This window comes from Melozone crissalis, unplaced genomic scaffold (assembly GCF_028551555.1).
Source record: "Melozone crissalis strain CALT ecotype California unplaced genomic scaffold, PUWL_Pcris_2 ptg000009l_1, whole genome shotgun sequence".
NCBI classification, from domain to species: domain Eukaryota; kingdom Metazoa; phylum Chordata; class Aves; order Passeriformes; family Passerellidae; genus Melozone; species Melozone crissalis.
In genome coordinates this window covers 19,873,171-19,896,782 of record NW_026535787.1, presented here as the reverse complement: position 1 = coordinate 19,896,782, position 23,612 = coordinate 19,873,171, and the positions used below count along the sequence as shown (strand labels likewise).

General features: G+C 38.7%; 2 protein-coding genes across 2 annotated transcripts in view; one reads left to right on the top strand and one right to left on the bottom strand.

Annotated features, from left to right (window-relative positions):
• The window catches only part of LOC128933311 (uncharacterized), a 78,115-nt gene that overhangs the window by 35,885 nt on the left and 18,618 nt on the right, over positions 1 to 23,612 (top strand). The window lies entirely within an intron of this gene.
• LOC128933390 (T-cell receptor-associated transmembrane adapter 1) lies at positions 5,276 to 13,613 on the bottom strand. Its single transcript, XM_054270363.1, has 6 exons — positions 13,574 to 13,613; positions 11,161 to 11,271; positions 9,552 to 9,588; positions 8,143 to 8,204; positions 6,769 to 6,827; positions 5,276 to 5,640 (listed from the first exon to the last, which is right to left on the bottom strand). Exons 1-6 carry the CDS (start codon positions 13,596 to 13,598, stop codon positions 5,380 to 5,382), a joined length of 555 nt encoding a protein of 184 aa, XP_054126338.1. The 5' UTR covers positions 13,599 to 13,613; the 3' UTR covers positions 5,276 to 5,379.

Here is a 23,612-nt window from a genome sequence, read left to right as displayed (position 1 = left end):
AGGCTCACATTAGCTTCCACCAAAGTGAAATCCTGTGATCCCACTGTCACACCAGCAATAGAAACAGACTCTGTCCCCACATGTCTCAGTGGGATTAATGTGCATTGCGCACCAGTATCAACCAAAGCTTTATATTCTTGTGGTTCAGATGTGCCAGGCCAACGAATCCACACAGTCCAAAAAACACCGTTTTCCCTAGCCTCTACCTGGCTAGAGGCAGGGCCCCTCCAAGCCTGGTTATCCTTCTTTGCCTGGGCATATGTCTTGGAGGTTCTTTCCAGGGGATCGAAAATATTGTCATTATCATCATATGTGACAGTTCGTTACTGGCCACTGGAGCTGCTTCCCTTTTGGAACTTCCTCTCTGAGTCTTCAGTTCACACACCCTTTTTGCCAGAGCAGCAGTAGGTTTTCCATCCCATCTCCTTGTGTTTTCTCCGCAATCACGCAGGAACAACCACAGCTCAGCTCGTGGGGTGTACCTTCTCATCTGGGGAATGTCTGCATTGAGTACCAGAACCTCTGATCTGTACTGCCGAGATTTGGAGAAAGTCCTCTTTAATCTCCTCCCTCAGTTTCTTGTGATTCTCCTCCATCTTGTCTAATTTCTGCAGACGTCTTTCCACTGCTGCGATTCTGGCATGTGTTGGGCCATGCACAGCATCTGCATATGCTCGGAGCTTCTTTGCCATATCCAGCACAGTCTCCTCACCATCATCCCGCTTCATTATTCTAAAGCAGAAGCGTATTCTTGTGGCCCAAGTTGTACAAGTTTTCTCCACATCACAGACGTGCATGGTACCAAGTCTGGATTTACAGTGTTTACGTCATCTGAGAAGACAATCTCTGCCACTGCCATTTCCCTCAAGCGTTGAATCCCTTGTTCTATGGTCTTCCACTGGGTTTGCTGCATGCAGAGATTTTCTGCACACACGTACCTTTGTGCTACACTTCCCAGGACCCATGCCCAGAGGCTGTGTGGATTAGCCCCCCTCATGATTACTTGGTCAATGACAAGATCCTGTGACAGGGTCCCAAATGCCTCGCTTCAGTACTGTCCAGAATGCCTGCAGCATCCCAGAGATGGACTAACCAGCTAATTAGAGATCCATTGGGTCTTTGAGTGTAATCCTTTCTTAGGTCACGAAGGTCCTTCAGGGAGTAAGACTCAATAGTGGCTTCTGATGCTGTGTCAGTTGGGATAACTTTAGCTTTTGTATCAGTTTGTGTTGAAGGTCCTTCCCCTGGATCATCATCATCGGTCACTGGCTGATTCGTTTTGATTGTGTGCTTTTTTCCTGCAGCAACTGCCAGTGGCTTAGGCTCACTATCTGGTTTATCTGCTGGCTTCGAGCCTGGGTGTTGGCTGCAGCCTGAGTGATTGCAGTAGTTGCTGCTTTATCTCCCTGCCCCCCTGCCTCTGTCTGCTGCCCTACAGTATCTAACAGAGTGTGATAAGCATAGGCCAGGGCCCAACTTATTGCAATGAGCCTTCTTTCTTTAGAGTCATCATGGCACTTTTCTTTCTTATTGCAATGAGCCTTTTCTCTTTAGTCATCATGGCACTTTTCCCCACCTCAGCTGGGGTCTGGATTTGTTCACATGGAAAATCCCTGTTTACAGGATCAGAAAATTCCTTCAGGGTTTGGCCTATATTTTCCCATTCTCCACACCACTCAGGATTTTCCACACCTGTGTCTGCTTCTGAGTCAGGGGTCTCATTGGCTCCTCTGGACATCTCAGCCCTCATTCTAGAGAAGCTGCAGATCATATAGAGGAAGCTTACCAGATTAAATACCAGAAAGACAGTCTCTTTAGCATTCAGGGGAAACGGAACATTCTCAAAAAGTGACATAACAAATTTGAAGGAGAAGATGGAAAGGAAAAGCTGGAAAGCCTCATTCCTGCTCCTCCTCTAACAAACTGGGTGAAATTACTAATAAATTCCCAAAACATACTACTGGAACTGGGATGCAGGGTAGGACAAAGAAACCATAAACCATAAATATCATAAACAGACTCCAGTATCTTTGTAAATGCCCTATAAATCATATCACCAAGGCCAGCACAACAGCTATTCCAATCCATGCCCCTCTACTGTAAAGATTATGTGTTAGGTACAATAATCCTAGTGATCAGAAAGGTATTGAAACCTCAAAAAAAAACCTTTCTAGACCAGAACCACATGAAGGCCTCCACCCCAAGAGACATTACGAATTCAAGCAAAATGGCTACTGACTGCTTTAACTCACTACAGAGCAAGCACAACCAACATCCAATCAATAGAGCTTTTTTCCACTTTCTCAAGCCACGAATTGTGCGCCAATAGATGTATTTGTCCTGATTCAGGGCAAATTTTGGAGACAACCCCAAAGGGGCTCATCTAGGAAAGCAGATTCAATTGGCCCCTCCCCCCAACCGGTCCATGAGAAAATACCTCCTTGGAGAAAAGTGGAAAAAACTGTTTATTAAACACTAAAACCTAAACAATATTAAACAATAAAACCCCTTGCTGCACCAAAAGAGATGACAAACTCACAAAGTCCCTCCCCAGGCAGCAGCTCAGCTCACTCAGTCTCTGATCAGTCCCTCAGTGCTGGAAATGTCGCAGGCCAGGCCCGGCCCGGTGGCCACAGGTGTGAGCTGCCGGTGCACCCCTGGGTGTTCAGTCCAGAGCAGGTTTGAACAGCTCCAAAGAAAAGGGAAAAAGGAAAAAACCACAGTCCAGGGAACTTCTCTGCCTCAGCCAGCTAAAACTAACCAAAAGCAAAGGAGAGCTCTGTCCCACCGTCCGTCCATCCGCAGACAACACAGTCTGGAGCAGGAATGTCGAGGAGTGAGTGCAGTGTCTGAAAACAAACTGCGCGCTCCTTCTCTGCCCCCTTCACTCTCTGCAACAAGTCTTAAAGGTGCAAAACTTATTATTCAGCATAAACAGAAAAAGGTGACTGGGGATAAAAGCATCATATAGTCAACCTAGGACAATATGATACTTTATGTAGGTCTTTCTCTAATGTCTTGAAGATGGAACAATATGGAACATGCTTTTTTATGTAAGGATTCAGTAGTCATTTGAAAACTTACCCAAAACTTGTTTAAAAAAAATTGGGTTGTTTGATTTCTTATTTAAGCAGAGGGAGGGTAAAGCACCAAAAGAATAAAGCTAAATTTGAATGTGGCAGCATTACAAATGCCTTGGAAATAGTTGATAGGCTGTTAAAGATCATCCTGAGAGCCACAATACATAATTTATTGGTGGCACTGATTAAATGTGGAAAGGAAATGTGTATAGATATATATGGAGAATATTTACAAAAATGCTCTTTGAACAAACTATGTTGCAAGGGAAAGCAGCTGATGAAAATTAGTGTAAACATATAGCTGGGCTAAACAATGAAGACCGAGAATAGAAAGGAAACTAAATGTAGTTAAATCCCATGAAGTGAACCCTGTGTTACATGTACACTCAATGAGAGAAATGGGTACCTCATTTCCATTACATTGAAATGACAGATTGAATTTAACCATTGTTTCTTTTTGTTGGGTTTTGTTTGTTTGTTTGTTGGTTGGTTTTGTTGGGTTTTTTTCATAAATTTTTCTCATCCCTTGATGTTTCCATCCATTTCTACTGTTAGAAGGTGTTTGCTCTCTGTACTATGGGCCTTTTGTTTCCAGGTTTACCTCTCAGGACCTGACGCAGTTTTAGGGCTCTGTGCTCTTCTGAGTTTTAAGCTCCTTGGCACTGGTCTGTGGATTTTAAAGGCTCAAATATCCTGGTTTTTTGAGAAGGCAGAAGTGTCTGACACCTAGAGGCAGACACATTACATTAACTTGCTTTATTGTTTCCTGCTGCAACTACTTAATGCCTCCCAGAATATAAAATATAATATTAAACAGATACCCACTCTATGAAAATTACCATTTGTCCTGGGGTGGAGTTATGATGCTTGTATCCTCATTTATCTATTCTGTGCCTTTAAGATCGACTCTGAAGAGTGGAAGTTTTGTTTGGGTTTCCCTTATCAGGGACACAGAAATGAGCAGTACATTGGGCTGTTTTTCACTTCTAGCTTGCAGCTTGCTGCTTTGCTTGCTTGCTTTTCTGCTCTTGCTTCTGCTCTCGCTTTTGCTTCTGCTTATTAGCTAGTTTAGCTAAACAGTCCAAATTCCTTCCCGGACTGTTTCTCCTCTCCTGTTCCTGTGACCATCTCGAACCTGCTCCGGACTGGGACCCGGGAACACTGAAGGTTTGGCTGCAGCAGCTGGCCCAGCGCCGGAGGGACTGAGAGCAGAGCAACCACCCCAAAAGAGACTTTCTGATTTTGTCATCTTTCTCAGAGCAGTGTCATCGGGTATTGTTCATTTTGTGTGCGGGGGGGTGCTGTGCCAGTCAAATAAACAGGTTCTTTCCACCTCTCTCCAAGGAATTTTTTCCCGAACCGGTTGGGGGGAGGGGCCGTGTGGGTTTTGCTTTCTGGAGGGGCCCTCCTTTGCAGATTCTTTAACAAATTTATCCTAAACCAGGACACCATTTAAAGAGTTTAGTCTTCAAATAAATGTGCATGCAGTAAGTGAAGGGTTTGGGGAAATAAAAGCTCTTGTTGTTTTTGTAAAATAGTTAAGGATGGCAATGGAAAACCTAATAGGAATGCAAACATAACATGGGTATTGGAAGAAATCCTTCCTGTTTTTATTGTTACAGGTAGTGTGATAATCTTTGTGGACGCTTGAATACAGCTGTATACAATATTACACTAGTAGAGGAGTTGAGATTTGAGATGTATTCTAGGATTGTTAGAGGAAACTAAAGATACACAAAGATACTGCTAAGTCTCATGAAATATACAATTACTACTTTAAATCAGCTGTTAAATTACTCTCCAGTCATTGCCATAGACCAGTCACAGTCAGCAAGTTCACACCGTGGAACAGCAGATTAGTTCTTATTTGGTAAAACAACTAATCACCAAGTGTGCAAGTACGAAATACAATCTCATTTCAAAAGTATTGAAGTTAATATGGAATAGATGTACTCTGCTAAAGCTGTATAGACAACAAGGGGGTCTTTTAGGACTGCTTGAAAGCTGATAATGTTTAAAACAGGATCAATTCTTACTGGAATCACTACCATGTGAATGCTGAGCTACCAGCTTCTGCAACTCTTTCAAACTGTCTTCAGAAGGGCAGATTCATCTGAGTGGCAGTCTGGACCTATGTTTTGCTTAGTCTATAAATATGTTTGGCAGACAGTTTGGAACACTTAACTTGCCCATTTCATACCACTGTTTAGTATGTCAGCTTTCTGGAATATTTTTTCTGGTCCTCCAGAATGAAAAAGCAAATCTCACTTTATGGTTACATATTTGGTTCATTACATATTCAGTTCTCCCCTTTTGTATTATGAATCAAGCCCATTAATCTGACGGGATCATCGTGAATGGCTTCTTCTTTCGCCGTGTTTTCAGCAGCCAGCTGCTCGCTGTTGAGATAAATGCTAACTTTGGAAGCCACCATGGGGTTAGATGATCTTTCTCCTTCATCTTCCTCTAATGAAGGATCTTTCTTTCTCCTTGGTTTTCTGCATTTTCCCTTGACACTGTGATCAAGTGAGGCATAACACATCTGACTGGCTGACTCCACCTGAAAGAAAATTCACTTTACGTTCAGTAGTTATCCTTGCTTTAAAGTCTAAGTCTTCAAATATGTCTATGCTCTAATCATAATCCTGCTTGTAATTTGCCTAAACTAGCTGTAAAACAGCTCATTAAAAGTACAAATTATTAAACTGTGGGAGAATGGAAAACAGATCAATATAAGCTAATGGTAAATGACTGATAGTGGCAATATGGAAAAATTCATCAAGGTATCACTAGAAAGAGTCTCTGTGGAAAAGAGGGAAGCTCATATAATAAATCCAGATTCTTCAGGATGCAAGACATTATTTGATCTGGTTTTCTTCCCGCTTTTTTATTTTTTAGTTGGAATCCTGTTATGAACAGGCTTTGTTTGTGCAGAAATTCAAAGGTGGATGATTCTTGTCTATATATATGATCTCATTTCCAGTGCAAAATGTGTGCTTTTTGTGTCTTTTCCCTGATTTTTGTGCTTTTTCAAGCCAGACCATCAATGACTGTTGACATTGGAATGTCTAGATTTAAAAAGTTGTTCTTTACCTGCTGGAAATACCCTGTGAGAGTCTGAAAATCCATCCCTATGATATATGTGGCAATCAACTCAGGAAATTGATGCTAGGAATGCTTCAATCACAGGCAAATTTCATTTGAAGCTTTCATGCTTTTAGGCATACAGGTATCTCAACAAAGTACAAATCAATAGCAAATAATCTTTCCCCGGTTAAGGCATATAGATTTTGCACTGGACAGGAGAGACCCAGTCAAACTCATGAGTATCATGTGATGCAGCTCGTGTTTTCACTTGGTTGATAACTAAACCAAATAAAATTAATTCTTTACGTTAGCCATGGATGCAAATTTAATTCCATGTGATCTTCATGCCTGTGGCTGAGCTTTATTATGCTGTATTGCATGGATCTGAACCATATATAATTATGCTTCCTTATTAATGACTCAGATTGAATGGAGGGTCAAGTTTGTACTGAAATACTTTGATGAACTGAGATACTAATAAATGGTAATTTTTGTGAGAGTGTGAAGATTTTTGTTATATACTCTTATAGGATAAATAAAGGAACTCTGAGACAGACCGTATTACTCTAATTCAGAAATCTATAACTAAAATTAAAGATACCTGTAGCTGGTTAACTGGTCTTTGAGGCTGGGACTTCATCTGCTCGTAACAACATTCTTCTGTAATTTATCAAAGTAGAAAAATCTTTTTATTAAGACATGCTACTGAGTCTTAAATGATCAGACAAACAGATTTTATCTGTTAGAGGATGCTCGAACATTAAATTAAATTAATGCTCTAAACTCCCCCCAGTTTGCTTTGGTAGGATGTTTGTGTTTGTTTTGAAATCACGCATAGTTCTCTCCCTCTAATTATAGAGAGGTAAATAGCTAAGAAATTCAGACACATACTGTAAAAATGGAAATAATTGTGTTCATATGAAGGAGAGGTTTCTCATTATTTACTTATATGAGTGTCATTTTAGAGTGGTAGGAGGACTTCTTGCAATTAAGAGGTAGCCACATACTGATTAATTTTTCAGCACAGGCAGCCTTTTCTTTGACTGAGAAAGAGGTTGTGAGTTGCAGCAGCTGGTGATTAAATTTTGTTCCTGACTCTACTTCAGTTTTCTGTAAATTCAGTTCTAGTTATTTTCTCATGTTATATCTCATTTTAGCCACCAGTAAAACAGATTACTTCCTTACAGTTTGCAGACTTTTACAATGTCACTGCATTTGAGCACTGACTTGATTAAATTTATGCAAACTGTGTATGAAAAAGTTGCGTTTGTTTGGGCTTTTTTTCCCCCTGCAGTTGAAGTGCTTTAGTTTTGCTTAGCTCCAATTAAGGCTTGCAGAAAAAGTCATTCTCGTTACTTAAATATTGCTTTAACTCTATAAGGGCTTTGAAATCCTCTGCACATCCAGCTCTCGCTGCAGTTACGTGATGTTACAGCCTTTAATGTGTCTCTGCCAAGGATTGTTAACTTGAGCACAGTAGAGCAGAGCCAAGCTGTCTGCCCACAATTCAGCTGCTGGGCTTCAGCACATTTGTCAGCGTCGCTGGTGATATGTGGATAGCCACAGCAGAGAGCTGGGATGTGTTTGTTTCTGCCTCCTTCTGTGGGAGCACTGACCTTGGACCGTGAGTAATTTGTGATTTAGATTGCTTTAATAGGCATGGATCAAGCTGCTGTTTCTGTTAGTGTAGCTTTACATTTAGACAGGCTCTTTATTTTGAGATACTTGGCTGAATAGGAACATATGGACTGTTAAAAATCAAATTCAGCATGAGATCTGTTCTTATAAATAGTAGTGCAGTATGAAGGTTTGCATTTCTGTCCCAAGTATCTTTTAATAATTTCAATTATATCAATAGTGGAAAATATGTAGATTCTCAAGTTTGCCATTTGAGAAATGCAAAATATGTCAGTCATTTTTAATCATACATTTTTACAGCCACTGAATAGGCACGTGTTCCAAAAATGAAGCTTACCTAAAATATCTTGATTGAGATTGCCATAAACTGGATAATCTTCTGTGTGATAGCCATCATAGCTACAAGGGGAATGAAAAAATACTTTTAATTCACAGAATATGCTTTATTTAGCACCCCAATACTATATTTTAGTAAATGTTTTATACACATATGCAGATTGCGTGTGTCTATCTATATAGAGCAGACATATATGTTTGTTATCTTATAAACAAGATCAAAAATATCAGAGGGGGCAGAAATGGCAGTATGGGTATTCTCAGGAGAGATTTGTTACCTAGCCCAGAACTGAACTCTCCTTCCCTGTAACTTCATTAAGCACAAAGCTAATCTCAAGACTATTACGGTACAGTTTGAGGTAGGGTAAGAAATATTGATGATCACTGAAAGGAACCCAATTTATCTCCTCTGAGACCACTCTGCAATACAAACTAAAGCACCATATGTGTCTTTTGGGACGATGTTCTTAAAAGGTCCCCTCTTGATTAAACTAAAATACTTCGGTCAATACAAGCAGAGAAGACCATCAGCTTTGCATTTTTAATTGCATATTGTGTTTCATTACCTGGTGTTACTTGAAAATGTTTTTAAGTGGATTTGTAAAATGGGAATTGTTAGTGGGAAGCACTTTGTAACCTTCCTACTGCATCCCTATATTGCATCTCATCGGGGGGTGAAGTTGTCCTCTAACACCACATTCAGTGGTATTTTTCATCTGAACAGTCAGTAAAAGACAAATAGAGATTTTCTAATTTCAAGAAAATTTGCAACTGAGAATTGGGTTTGGGTAACAGGTGCAGGCTTTTGTATTTTTATTTCAAGGGCCTTTTCTATTTGGGTTGAGATGAGACTCTATGCATCTCTGTTTTCCAAAGTTGAGCTTGGTTTGGGGTTTTCTTCTGTGTGGCATAAGAGAGAGAGACTTGAAACAGATTTGTGCAACAGATCATGAGATATCCTACAGCTGGAAACAGACTTTTTTATTGCTTTTGGATGCTATGTGTAAAATATGTAAATGTAAATACATGTAAATTATCACTCCACAAGTTTTAACTATCAGACTATATTTTGTAACTGCTTTGTGAGAGCTGAGAGTTCTTTTAAATTATTATGGAATTATTGACTATAAGTGATAGGTAAAGGTGGTTTATCTCAATACCTTGCACTTTCAGATAAAGTAGTATTAGCATGCAATTATTTCATTGTTGATAAAATGACTGGAGGATGTATCTCAGATGTGAATATTTTTTCCCTAGGTTTTTTGAAATTTTTTTTTCCACTACCAACATTTCCAGGCAGACTGCATGAGATATTGAATTTTCTCTCTATGCCATCCCTCCAAAGCCATCTGTCATTATTTATTGCTTATTTTACCCTTGCCAGAAAAAAAACTTTTTAATACAACTTACCTTGGATCGTTCTCTTCATAGTCTTTATACATTTTAGCTGGATTTAAAAAAAAAAAAAAAAAAAAAAAAGAGAAAATGAAACATAATTTTAGAACACTTCAGTCTCACAGGCATGGTTTTGGTTTTGTTTTAGAGAATACAGTTGAAATCTTTGTCTCTCAGGATCTTCATTTGTCCCTCTACTTTTCTCAAATATTTTGTCAAATACAAAAAATGTTTGTATTATGGCCCTGTGCTGTGTCTACAAAGTCTACATTAGTTTACAGTACCCAAAAAACATATTGTAAAACATGTGATTAATTCTTTATTTCCTCCACATTTTTTTATTTCCTTTGCCCTCATTTTTTTCTCACAGATTTTCTCTGGGGAGGTGAATCGTGTTAATATCACAAAATGATGGGTTTATTTATTTCACTAGTTCTAGTATGGCTGAAAAAGAGATCCTGTGATCCACACAGATGAAGAAACTGAAGCAGAGAGGCAATGGCTACAAAGAGATTTCATGCTAGCGCCTGATGAATAATTCAGGAATGCCTGACTTTCTAAACTCTGCTCCAGGACTCCAGAATTTACCACAGTAAGCTCCAGCTCAATGACTAATGCAGCATCAGCCACTCTGACCTCAATCTTGGTCAGGTAAGTTTTGTAAATGATTGTGATTCTTCCTCATAGAGACATCTGCCTAGTTGCCCTAAAACACAAACAAAAAGCTCAACTGATACCCATCCCAAAAGACTCCAGCAACTCTCTTAATATCCTGTGGATATCTGACTCTCCAATACCTGGTGAGCTCAGTTTATAGGCACAGGCCCTCTGCTTATGTGGATTATATACACAGGTGTATTTAGCCTTGTTGAAGTCACCAGTGTTTGCCTGCCCACCCCTACATGTACAGCACAGGGGCAGTTTTCCCTGTGTAAAGGGAATGGTGAGAATTGTACAACTTCCTAAACATAGAATCACGTGCATAAGACAGGTTGCGCTGGCACAATCTGTCAAAAAGTAAAAGTTAATTTCAACCAAAACCAGAGTATGACTGCAGCCATATGAGAGACACACTGGTTTAAGAAATACATTAGAATCCTATTATGAAAAGCAATTAGAATGTTTTTCCAAAATACACTGATAAGGCATAAAATCTCTATGAAATCTGAAATTCAAATGAGCATTCAGGAATTTGGGGAGGAGAAAATTTTCTCAAATGTATTTTCTATCAATGCATCTACTTAAAATAATTTTAAAATGGAAATATACATAATAATCATTTATAAGAAAAGTATACTTCCTAGGAAAGGAAACTGCAGGTATTAAAAATAGATTTTAAAAATAAAAACTTAGTCAGAATTAAATTCTTCCTGTTTTGCTGATTTACCTTCAGAGAATGGATTTGGGTACTTGTTTTTAGCTGTGGATTGGGCAGTTAGCAGTTGTTCTGTAATCATACCTGACTCTCTTAGAAAAATTCAAAAGATAAATCTTCTTTAGTAAAATCATTCTTGCCAAAATATAACTTTAAGATTCAGAAGAATCAATTTGTCAGCTTGATAGCTCTGAGCAGGGATGGCTTTAAACATTGAAATTCGATTTCTTATAAAGAGACATTACTTACCCTGCTTCTTTTTCATACAGTGTACAATATTCAGTGTCACTGAAACAAGCAGAGACAAACTCAGGAAGGCCAAAACTCCCCAGACAGAAAAATGGCAGTCCATTCCTGCAACTGAAAGAAAATTTACTATATGAGTTGTCTAACAATATTACTGTATTCTCTTTGTACTTGGCTAGTTTTTGGTTTCTGTAATCAAAGCTGCTATTTTGTTGTTTACTCTGTGACAGCTATTGCTGTACAAGCTAAATAATTAATATCAAAATCAGATGCTAAATATTAAGAAAGCAACTTTAATAAACTGTTAGCAGAAATACTGTTTCACAGGAATTCAGCCAAAGATTAAACTATTGGTTTGCCTGTAAGATGCAGTAAAAATCCGAAATTAATAAAGAAGAATGTAATTTTACTGGATAGCTTTGACATTATTTTTGCAGTTGTCTTTTAGTTAGTATTTGTAGCAAATTAAGTAAATTCTTAGCTAAATTTTAGTGTTCATGAAAGTGGTTCTGAATTTAGCCAAAACAAATTTGCTGGATGTGTCTCAGAATAATAGCTAAGACTGTAACATTTTAACAATCCCTGAAAAAAGTGAAAATTTGGTTATGTTTTCTTGCATTGTTTTCCAGCTATTAAAACCACTTACTTGTTTTACTTGTTCTTATTGTCTTCCCTGAGAAACCAGAGAAAGTGATGGTAAAGGATAAGCATCAGCTGGGAACCAGTGAAGCCCCAAGGAAAAGTTCAAACAGCTCCTGGAAAATCACTTGGTAAAAGGTGGGTCTACTTATCTGAACAAAATCTTCTTTTGCTCTAAACCTGCCACTCCTTGCAATAAGAAAGACAGGAAAGAATCCCCCTGAGCAAAATCTGTTTTTTAATTTAATTAATTATTTGATTAACCTAGCTAATACAAATTTTCCATCACAAACCAACCTATTTGTGGCTGTCTAGTGGCCAAAATTATCAGGGTTGCTGCAAATGGCCTGCGAAAGCCTTCTGTGACAGAGGAAACACTGAGCCAAATAAATGAGTGAAAGGAGCTTGCAGCTTTATTCGTAACTTTCCCCAGAGGCGTATTTCATGTTCTCTGAGATTTGGAGTGTTTGAAATAAAGCCTGGTGCCCAAAACTAATGGCCTCTAATAGTGCATAAAAAGAAACGCGTGGCTGGAGCAGTCAAGGGGCCGGATTGGACAATACTGATCCTTAGAGCACTTTGTTGTTTTTTGACATACCTGGATTCCCTCAGGAAGCCCACATTTTGTTTTTTTCCTAAGTAAAGCTGAGTTAAAGGAGTACAGGAATGCACTTTTCCATGTTGCTGGCCAGGGGAGAGTGGCAATGCATTTGCTGAGAAAACAGAGCTTTGTTCCTTGCCTGACTGGGCCCTGGCTCAAAACCTTCTTACAGGTTTTGCCCCCTCATTGCGGTGGTGTTGCCAAAGCTCTTTTTGTTTTGTTGTACCCCAACCCCCAGGTGTTCTTATAAGACAAAACAAGAGAAGATAAGCCCTGGTGGTAAAAAAATCACAAATTACCTGGGCATCTGGGATGCGGGTCTCCTTCCTGATCAGAACGCTCTTTTAAAAGGAACAACACAAAGCAAATAAGCTGTAATTTTCTGACAGACTTTTATCTTATTTTGCGCACGGTACTTTCAGTGACCATTTATTCTTCTTTTTAAACTAAACATCCTCTTTCCTTTCCCTTCTACTACTTGAGTTCTCCCAAAGGTATTTGAGAGTACTTTGTCACTGCAATGCTCCTTTTTGTGTTGAGAGACACTTTTATGCAATGAGATACAGACATTTATGAGGAGAGACAACATCTCCATGGAGCAGCTATACATCATTCCAGTTTTTCAGGGAAGGAATTAAAAGAATGGGAGATCATACACTGAGAAGATATTATCAGGATGCATCAAGAATCATCAGTCTTTGGAACCTGGTTACTGTGCAATTAGTCACTTAATATTGCATCCCATGCAACCTGTCCAAAACAATAAATCTGTCCAGGACAAGAAATTTCAAGTTTCACTGTTGTACCTAAATAATCAGAATCCTCTCATTCTTCTCCTGTCTTTTTTCTTTTCTGATGTGATTGGTTTCCATTCTTCTTGTGTTCATTTCATATTTCTTTTCCTACAAACACTTTTCCCAGGGAGCAGAACCAGTATTGTGGCCTATGAGAAGGGAAGCACATGTAAATGTGATAGAATCACAGAATCAACCATATTGGAAAAGTCCTCTGAGATCATCGAGTCCAGCCTGTGACCAAACCACACCTTGCCATCTGCATCATGGCACTCAGTGCCACGGTCATTCTTTCCTGAAGCACCTCAGGGACAGGGACTCACCAGCTCCCTGGTGAGCCACAACACTGAGGTTCATCAGAACAAAAAGAGTGAGCAGGTACCGCAAGTACAGTCATGATCTAACATTGTTCCTTTTTCTTCTTGTAGAATGTTGTTATTTATCTCTCTGATTCAGGAATCCAATTTTTGCCTGGTGTTTCCAGAGTAGAAGGAAAACTCTTAGTTTCAATTTGACTATTTCCAGTCCTTAACTGGCCCACTTTTTTGTTGGCAAGTATTATTTTCCTGTTTCAGTTTTTGATTTAAATTGAAATTATTATCTGGAAAATAGTAAAGGATGGATAAAATTCTTTTCTTTTTATTTTCAAGTTTAAATTCTATAGTATTTGAGCCATCCTACTTCTCAAGAATTTAAAAAACATTTTAGGAAAAAAAATATATGAAACTTGGATTTCTCATAAAACATAACAATGTTTCAAATCTCACAATCTATAGTTTTAAGCATGATTTAGGAAATTTCTTGGGTGTGGGTAGATTAAGAAAAGAACACTTAAATTTCTTCCTGGATGAACACTACTTAGTTTTTTTTAAAATTTATTTTCCATAACACTAACTTAAACATCTGCTTGTGTTTCAGCAGAATGAATACAAACATATGTGTGACTTCAGTATATTTTTTTTTTGTTTGTTTTTGCAATACTAGCTATTTGTTTGTCAGACAACACTACTTATATGGGAGAAACAACAGCAGTTTTTAATTAGCCCGCAAAACCATAGTAAACACCTTGATCGGAGATGTACTGGCACTCTTCTGAGAGCTCCACTCCATTTTAACATTAGTTTCAAGCTAATCATATACCCAGATTTAAAATACGAGAAAATCCAATTTTATATCCTAGCTTTACAGATATGCAACTCCCAGATCTTTACTATGTCTTCTTTTTCTTATAGGTCTTTCTGATATGCTGCTTACATTTATAACTGCATGATTTCAATATTAACTACTTTGACAACAGCAGCATTAGAAGGAAAGCTGACCAATTGTGTGAAGAACAATTTGTCTCCACAGATAACTGCACTCCCTAAATGTACAATAGTAGATGCAGCCTCTCAGAGTTAAGAGGTTGTGCTAAAGACAAAAATAAGAAAAGGAGACTGTAGATGGTGACTGAGAAATAAACAGCAAGTCTATTAGACTAATTATATTCCATTTTGAAATGTTGTCTTTTATTCTATTCTCTAATTTTAATTCTCATGCAAGTCATCTATTCTCAAATGGAGCAAAACTATAATAATCTTTCTTTATGTAACATATAATTAGTCCAAAGAATCCGTAACACTGTATTCAGGGGCATTCTCATTCAAGCCATCAAATGGAATATTTAAAAAAAAAGAACGTTTTGTATCTTTTGAAAAAATTCATATGGAATAATTAAGCTGCTTGGGAATAGGAGACTCTGATTCTAAAAGCTCAAATTCCATCAGGGTTTTCTGTGACAGTGTATCTGTGATAGGAAAACTTTAGGGTGGTGGTAGTTTGTTACAAGAAATAATATTGAAGTCTTTTAAAGTAACGTGCTCCTCTGTGAAAGGAAGATGTTCATTACATACCCAAGGTTGCATGAGAGGGACAATATTTGTAATATTGTTAGTAGACTTTGGGATGTGTGAGTGGAGAAATATTATATTTAATAATTATAAAGATGACAGTATTTTGATTAACTAATATCAGACTCTCTCTAGTATTAATGACATATTCTTATGCCGCTGTTCTTCCCTTTATCTTTGAAAACCAGGTTAAACTTGGAGTAGCATCCAAGTACAATGTCTGTGTCTTAGGTAAGTTACTTCATTTGGAAAATGTTTTCACTTTTCTGACTTCAGGGATGGGTTACTCACCACCTCTTAGTATATTTTCCAGTGTTTTAAACTGAATGTACTAAATTCACACCACAAAATATAGACAAACAAAAGACCTTCTAAATACATAGTTAATTGTGCTTTTTCTCTTTAAAAGTCTATTGACAACTTTCTCCACCAACAGAAACATAGGAATAAATAGTTTTGGTAATTTGTTCTTAGATTTTCTCTTTACAGGGTTCATTATATTGTCACTGGAACACTGTGAGGGAAAAGAAGCAAAAATAAAACCCAACCAAAAAAACAAAAGCCTCCAAAACATTCTAATTTTTCCTGGGTGAATTTCTGCTCTTCCTTTTATTGCAACTCAAAGAAATGGATATAATCCTGTACTCACTTACCTGTAGGAAGTGGAGTCAGATTTAACAATTTGTGTTGGATATTTGTCCTATTAACAACATAAGATTAGGTAGCAGAAGTGCTATGTTTTGTTCCTCCTTGCTCTAATATGTTTTGTTTAGAGAATCCATCACAAGGGATAACAGGGAGATAGGCTACTTCTACCAGGTTTTTGTACTGAAAAGAAGGTGAGGTGCGGAACATAGATACCATCTAGCTGGACATGCCATCTGTGGTATCAATGTGTTATCCACAGAGGCAGATTAATTGCTACCAGATTTATGGTGACGATCTGGAGAACAGAATGGTTTCTTTCCTTTCTTTCCTCTCGTTTTTGTCTACAATTTTGTTAACAATTACATAAAACTGTCTTTCCTCCCCCATTCCAATTAAACATCGATATAAGTAATATTTTGTCCTAATGGCCCTTAGAAAAAGAAACTCATTAAGAGACTGATGAATGTTAAATTAGCATTAAAAATGCTTCCACCTGTGTGAGCATTTAATACAGGATTAATTCTCTGAAAAAGATTCCTTAAACTGCAATTAATTAGCGCACAACTAATTGCTTTGTAAGATATCAGCTTCATACTTCAGAAGGGAAACAGCACACGGTAAAATAAAAAGGCCCACAGCACAGAATTTTCAGAATAAAATCAATGCCTTAATTAATGAAGGTTTAGCACCCTGAGCCACCTTTTAGAAGACTGCGGATCTACATAGCACGGCTCTTCTGCTCCAATGCTTACAAGTTTAAAAGATAAGGATTACCTGATCCTGTTGCTTCTAGGAATATTCCCCTCTCCTTTATCCAACAGGAAATCAAGTTATGTTGGCAGAAGTTGGATACTCTTGTTTTGAGCCTGGCAGCATGAACCTGTCTTTAGAGTTGCTGTTAATCTCAAATCCCTCCAGTCTTTTTTTTTCACCTTCTTTCTTACAAACAGGAAATGTGGTTCAGCTTTTACAAGCAACACACATTCTCCTTCAGTGTTTGCCTCCAAGAGAGAATTAAAGTATTTATGTGTACCCTTGTATTTATTGTCCACCTGTCTTGCCTCAGAAGAACATGTACAGGACTATAAGTTTCATTTATATGATACAAACCTACTATTGTAATATTCATATCCACACTCTAAGTATTCTTGGGTTTAATGTTATATTGAATTCGACAAAAGTATTTAGATACTTCTTAAAGTAAATTACAGAACTATTTTACCTAGGAGTTTTCCTAGTGGCTCTTTCTCTCTTGAAGTTTCTAAATCAAGGCAGAAAATAATTGCTGAGAGCTTACAGTTTAGCAACAATAGGATTTACAGGCATGATGAAGGAATTATAACACTGCCAGCTCTTGAAAGTCAGGTTAGAATAACATAATGTCATTCCTCCATTCTGTAGAGTTTTCGAATCTGAGACCACCGTCCAGTACAGTTGTAGAAAGAAAGGATAAACAAATATGTGGCTTACTGTGTGTATTTGTCTTTAGAATTTAATGAAATATGTCTGTGTTTAGGCAGAGAAGCCATTTTATTCTCAGAATCAGAGTAGCTTCTTCCAGAGGAGACTTGCATGCTGAGCACTGTCCTAGAAGCCTTCTGGTAGCTTCTGATGTTTTAGGTGTAGTTTGGGTTTTGGGGTTTTTTTTTCAGAGCAAACAGTTTTATTTCCCACAAAGTATGATGTAGAAGTAGGAGGGGGTTCTTATGAAAAGAATGTGAATCATATGACTATGTTTGTCTTTTTGGAATGCATAAATTGAAATAGCTCTCAGTGTAGTCTAAGGAGCAATGTAAAGCTCTGTTCTTTCTCTAATGTGAGAAAATGTCCTCTACAATCTGTGTTTACTTGGGATGCTATTACTTTGGATTATGATTTTTGTATTAACTGCCTTGGATCAATGCTGAAGAAATAATTTACTGGATTAGCGTCTCATTTGAACGTGAAGGAACAGATTAGTCTTGATTAATATAATATATCCCATTCAAGTCTAAGGGTGACTCTTAACTACTCAGAGCTTTATCATAATGAAGTGAATAGAGCAGGAGGAATTAGTCTGAAAATACTCAAAATGGTGGCAATTCTTATCAAAGAATACTGAACTGAGAGAGGAACTGGAGAGGGTGGAAGATGTACATTGTGAAAACAAAGGCAGTTGCTTCATTTCTCAGCTAGGAGCACGTGGAGTAAATCTGAGATCTGCAGAGGCTTCCAAATAAAATGCTTATCAGCCTGAACAAGAAGCTTACAAGAAATAAACTCCTTTGGAGATAATTAGGAGCATAATGGAAAGGTGAACACTGAGAATGCAGCAGGGGATTTCTGAGTCTAGTCATGCTGGTGTGTTAATAAATCTGCTCTCCAAGGGCAAATCGTTGCTGCACTGTATCAGCTTCGAATGGCTACAAAAGAAAAGTCTTTTGGAATAAATGTGAACTTGGTATGCTATTTTGGGCAACCTGCAGAAGGCTCTGTTAGACAGCAAGAAAATATTCGCTTCAGGCAGTAAAATCCAGTGGGAACATGAGGGGGTTTTTTTCCCTTTCCTATGTATCAGTGCTACATTGAAAAACTTAAGAGAGCCAGTAGTCTGCTTAAAGCGCTGTTATTCAGGACAATAGAGACAAGGACAAATCATGACTATATTTAGAAAGAGAGGACGTAAGGCAATACTACTTCATCCCCATCTATTGCAGACAAAGGCATTTCCTCCTCTGTTTAAGTCCCCAAGCTGGGGACTTAAATTCCTGGGTGCATATTCTGAGAAAGTGTCTCTGCCTGCTTAATTACTTATGTGATCTTTGTTAAACATACGATGCTGGTATCTCAACAAAAGAGTCTGTCTCAAGTGGACATCTGCCTTGGCTGGGAATAGCTATTGGTGCTGAAGTTCTTGGAGAAGGTAAACGGAGCATGATTAAGTATTGACGTGCACAGATGTACATGAAGGAGTGAGCCTGTGCTGAAATGGAGACAAACAAACAGTACAAAAGTACATTTTGTAATGTTTGCAAGTTGCCAGTAAGTTGTGCTTTCCTAAAACTGCAGAATGCATGTTTATTCTGGCTTCCTGAAGGTGAAATAAGTTGCACAACTGACAACACCATCAGGCCTCAAATGCCTACTTTATCTATTACTACTCAAATTGCAACCTTTCTTTCAAAAATCATGTCATTTTCTATGCTAAGTGTTGTAGTGGAAATCCCCTTGCAAAGAATGTAAGAGACACTCTTTGTAGTAGCAGTCTTGAAAAGAATAGGTATTCCTCCAAGATGTAAGTTATATTTCTGTTTGAAATGGAAATCTATTTTTAATAATAAAATTTCTGGGCAAAGTAACTGCAGCACAAATGTTTTAAATTGGTTTTATGCTGAAGTGCAGTCTGCTCTGGTTCTAGTCTCATGAATATATTGGAGAAATAGAACTGTTCTTTTAAGCTGAGCATGTGATTCTGCTTCAATGTCGGGTGCAGACCTGGTGCTCAATGAGCACAAATGTGAGCACAAATGAGCGACAGTGCTACAGGAGAGAGGTTGGTTTAAAATAGCTGCCAGAAAGAGTCAGGCCTTACAAGTGCGCTTCAAATGCTGCAGAGAGCTCTTCTATCTCTCACAGTGAATTTTGTACTTAATGATAAAATTATAAAAGCTAATCACGGTCCTTTGTGCATTGTAGACAAGCCTGTCTTTAATCACCGCTTTACTTAAAACCAGTGTTAAGCAGAATGCTAACTCATAAACTGCCCCTGAAATTGTGGCTCCTATTAAAAGCAGTATCATGGGTTTCCTGTGTGGAAACCACTGGGTGGTTTTTTTCTGAATGCTACAAAACCTTATTATCAAGGACTATAAAGAGAAAATTTCTTATCTTGATAACTCTGCACTGAAAAATTTCCATTGAAATTTAACACTGCATACTTGTGCAGCTTTGGGTGGGGTTTTCTGTGCTGCACATTTTGAGATAGCAGAGCAATCCCTGTGAGAAAGCAGAGAGAAAATAGAACAGATGCCACTTCATTCAAAGCCTGCAGAGATAAAGTGTGGCTTTTCCCTTGACTTCACTAGATTTTATTCTCTGTTCATACAGAAACTATATCCTGAGAGAGCTGTAATCGCTAGTGATTTTTCTTTCAATAGCCACAAGAAGAATGAATTTCCTATTAAAGTGCTATCATCCATTCACCTGGTTTTAGGGGTTTTTTTAGTTCCCTCTTGACACACTTATACAAGAGTGTGGGCAAATACTTTCCCCCGGGCAGCTAAAGGCCTGGCCTTGCATCTATTTCTCATGTGAGACATCCTTGTGAAGCCAGCAGGCTCCACTCTGTGCTTGTGGCAGCAAGCTTGCAACTGTATAAACTTTGACCAAAGTGCAAGCAGAATTTGTGAGCAAGATAGCAACTCTATAATACTGAGCTTGTTCTTCTAAAAGTTCCTTGTGACTACCACAGGCATGTCCATGTGGCTCTGCTGGACCCAGTGTAGAAAACTCAGACTGTACATGTGGCCTGAAGCCTCGTGGAGAGTCACCCTGAACAGTCTGGATCCCTGGCTACGGCCTGAGCTGAGAAACTGGCTCCTCATGTGTCCTCATTGTTGAAGTGATTAAGCTGACTCCTGCTCTGCACTGTGTCCTTAACCAGCTTAGCCTTCATAGTGGACTTTCTCATCATGGCTAAGAGAATGTCAGAAGCTTGTCCTCTGTTTCCAATGGGTTAAACTTGTTCTACCTTGAGTGAAGTGTTCCCAGCCACAATTCTGAATGAAAATAGCCCTTACTTTGGGCAAAACAAGTCCTGTGCTCTACTGAGTGACTGGTATTGCAGGTAATGGGTTCCTGTAACTCAGAATGCCGTCTCTGCATTTGAATACTGTCTCTTCCACCACTTTTTGGAGCCTGTATCACAGCATGGTTCATGTTGGCCTGTTCTTCTGAGCACAAGAAAAACACTGAGCTCTTTAAAATCTGATGGAGACCTAGTCTAGGCTGTTTTGTTGAGGGCTCTTGTTAGAAGTCAGACTCTGGTGTATATGTGAATGCTCCCACCTCACTTTACCAAGGCATTGCAGGTGAAAGCTCTTGAACTACATTTCTCTGAAATACTTCCTGAATTTTATCCAGAGGGACACTATTTCCCTCATGACACAGGGGATCTAGGAGAACCACTGAAGTGGAAGTGCAGATCATGCACGTCTGACAAGTCAGAAACAGTGGCAAGGAAATGAAAAAATGTATGAGCCTGCCTCAACTTAATCTGGGATCGCAGATATTTACCAGTAAGCCAAGGTATCTCTGCAGTGCAGCTTAATGACTGCTTAGATCTAATGAATGTGTGTGTAGGTTAAGAGAAAGATTTGAAATAAAAACAGTGAAGCTAAGCTAAGCCTTAAAAAGTGGTCAGTGACGCATTTGAGTAATGAATTTGAAGTGAATTACCTAACTACTCAACCTTTCAGCTTAACAGTGTTGTAGTTGCATCTCTATTTAAAGAAGTTTCTGGTAAGCAGATCAAAGTGCTCATCTTGCCACATTCACGGCTGTTAAAACATTGTTCTCTCAACTTCCTGTTGAGCAGCACATTTGGGCACAGCAAAGCGTGTGCTGCTTCTCTTGTAGTTTAAACTGTCAGACGCTTGTTAGCATTTACAGAAAATAAGAACACAGGTGCACGGAAAATGGTTGTCTTGTCCCACAAAATGTTGAAAGTCTAGGAAGTGACTGTCCTACATTGGCATGTACATTTTGGCGTTTCTCAAAAGCCAGAGCAGGTATTGTTCCAGGAATTTTCTTTGAGCATGAGAGTCTTTGACTAAAGTGTCTGTGTGCAGGAGACAGGGCATAGGCAGAACTTCTGTCTCTGTGTGAGAGATGAAAAATGCAGTCATGGACCCCTCTAGGTATTGTGAGTGACCTTACTCTGTCATGCACAAATGCTACAGTTGCAAAGGGAGGACTTCGGTTTGGAACTAGAGGATCTTTATTGTTCCTTCCAAACCAAACCATTCCATGATTCTATGACAAAATTTTCCAAAGAGAATTTTCCCAAGAGAAGTGTCATGGTTCATTTCACTAAGCTTCTGGGTTAATAAGCTTCTGGGTTTGACTCTTTCAAAAGTCTGGCATTGCCAAAACACTGATAGGCTCTAAGCAAGCTCTGTTGTGGCTACCTTGAACTAGCAAAATAATCACGTGACTTCAATTTTTGTTTTCTTTATAATCTAGGCTACTAAAGTTCTTTTTATTCATGTTCTGTCCTTCATTGTTGGGGAGGATGGAACAGGAAAGCCTTATAAATATGAATATAGAAACTATAAGCCAGATTGAAATGAAAGCAAGTTTTGAGATCCCTTAGTTACTGAACAATGGGAAAACAATGATGTGGCCAGCTGAAGGTAATCCCCTCTTGATGAAACAATACCCTCTGCAAGCAGGCAGGTCCAAGGGTCAGAGTAGGCCCTGCCGCTTGGCAGATAGGGCCCAAAGAGTAAGATTTAGGGTTTAAAATGTAACACAGTATGGTAATGTAGTGATTCTTATAGGTTGTATGGAAATCTTATAGGATATGCATGCTGTAGTAGATTGGTTGATGAGAATCTGAATATTCAACACTGAAGATGATTTATTGTATTGTAACGGGAACTTCGCTCTCTTTTCACGCTCTCTTCTGCACTTCTTCTTCTTCTTCTTCTTCTTCTTACTTTCTCACTCACTCATCTACTTACTTTCCATTTACCCTCTTATGCTTTTACGTTCTTACTTCTCATCCTCTCTACCCCTCTCTTCTCTCGGGCCTGCTCCGAGCTGCGACTGGCAGCTCCCAGCAGGGCCCTGCACCCCTGCCCTTTGCAATAAACTGCACATTATACCACTTGGCTTCAAAGAGATCTCGTCTCCGTCCGTCCCAACCATGCGTGACCCATATCACTCCTACACTTCATAACTCTTATTTTGAGTTTGGTTAAGAAAGGTATTTTTCACTTTTATCAAATGTACTCCTCAGGAGTATTTTCTGTCTTCTTTATTGTGTGTGTGCAGCTCCCACCTTCCATAGTTCATGACTAGGAAAGAGTTGCTCTGTGTGCTGTTGTTGGTGCCAACAAATTCTTGCCGGATTGCTTAGTCTGTGTTTAATTTGTAGCACTATCCAGGGTGATGAAATATTTGCATGACTGGATTTTCTCTTTTTATAATCTAAAGAACAAAATTACTTAATATTTAAAGGTGATAGCCAATTGTGTGATTTGGTTGCTATTTAGAGATTTCTGTTTAGATACTGAGGTAACTGATGCATAAAATAAGATGTTCATCCTTGTACATCACCACTGATGTACTTGTGTGTGTAGGTTCAGTGGTTCATGTCAGGTACGGTCAGGGGGAGCAAAGACATTGTGGCTGAGATGGGAGTTGAATGACTTCAAAGCAGCCAGCAGTGCTGTCCCTCTGTGTTAGCACTACAGAAATAGATGGCATTTCCATCTTGAAAACAGGCTGCCATTTATCAGAAAGTGTACCATAGCTATGTAGTTCATAAAATACTCCTTAGGCCATGCTCTTCAGCTGCTGGAAAGGAAGGTTCTTCTCCGTAGAGCTCAGGAACTTGATGACAATCCCTTCAAGCAGAGGAGACAGTAGATCAAGCCATTTTCCAACTTTTCCTGCACCTCCCTAATAAAGAGGTAGCATGGTTTTAAGTACTGTAGGGGGATAAAGAGGAAAAAAGAGTTGGATAAAATGCTGTACCCACACCTCAGTGAGGGAACAAAAAAAGTACCAGCATGCCTGAAGCTTGAAAGCAAAGGGAAACAAGCAAGAGAATAGTGTTAGTGTTAGTATTTGATCTTTGTGCACTGAGCTTTATTTTCTTCTCAGTACATAAATAAATGC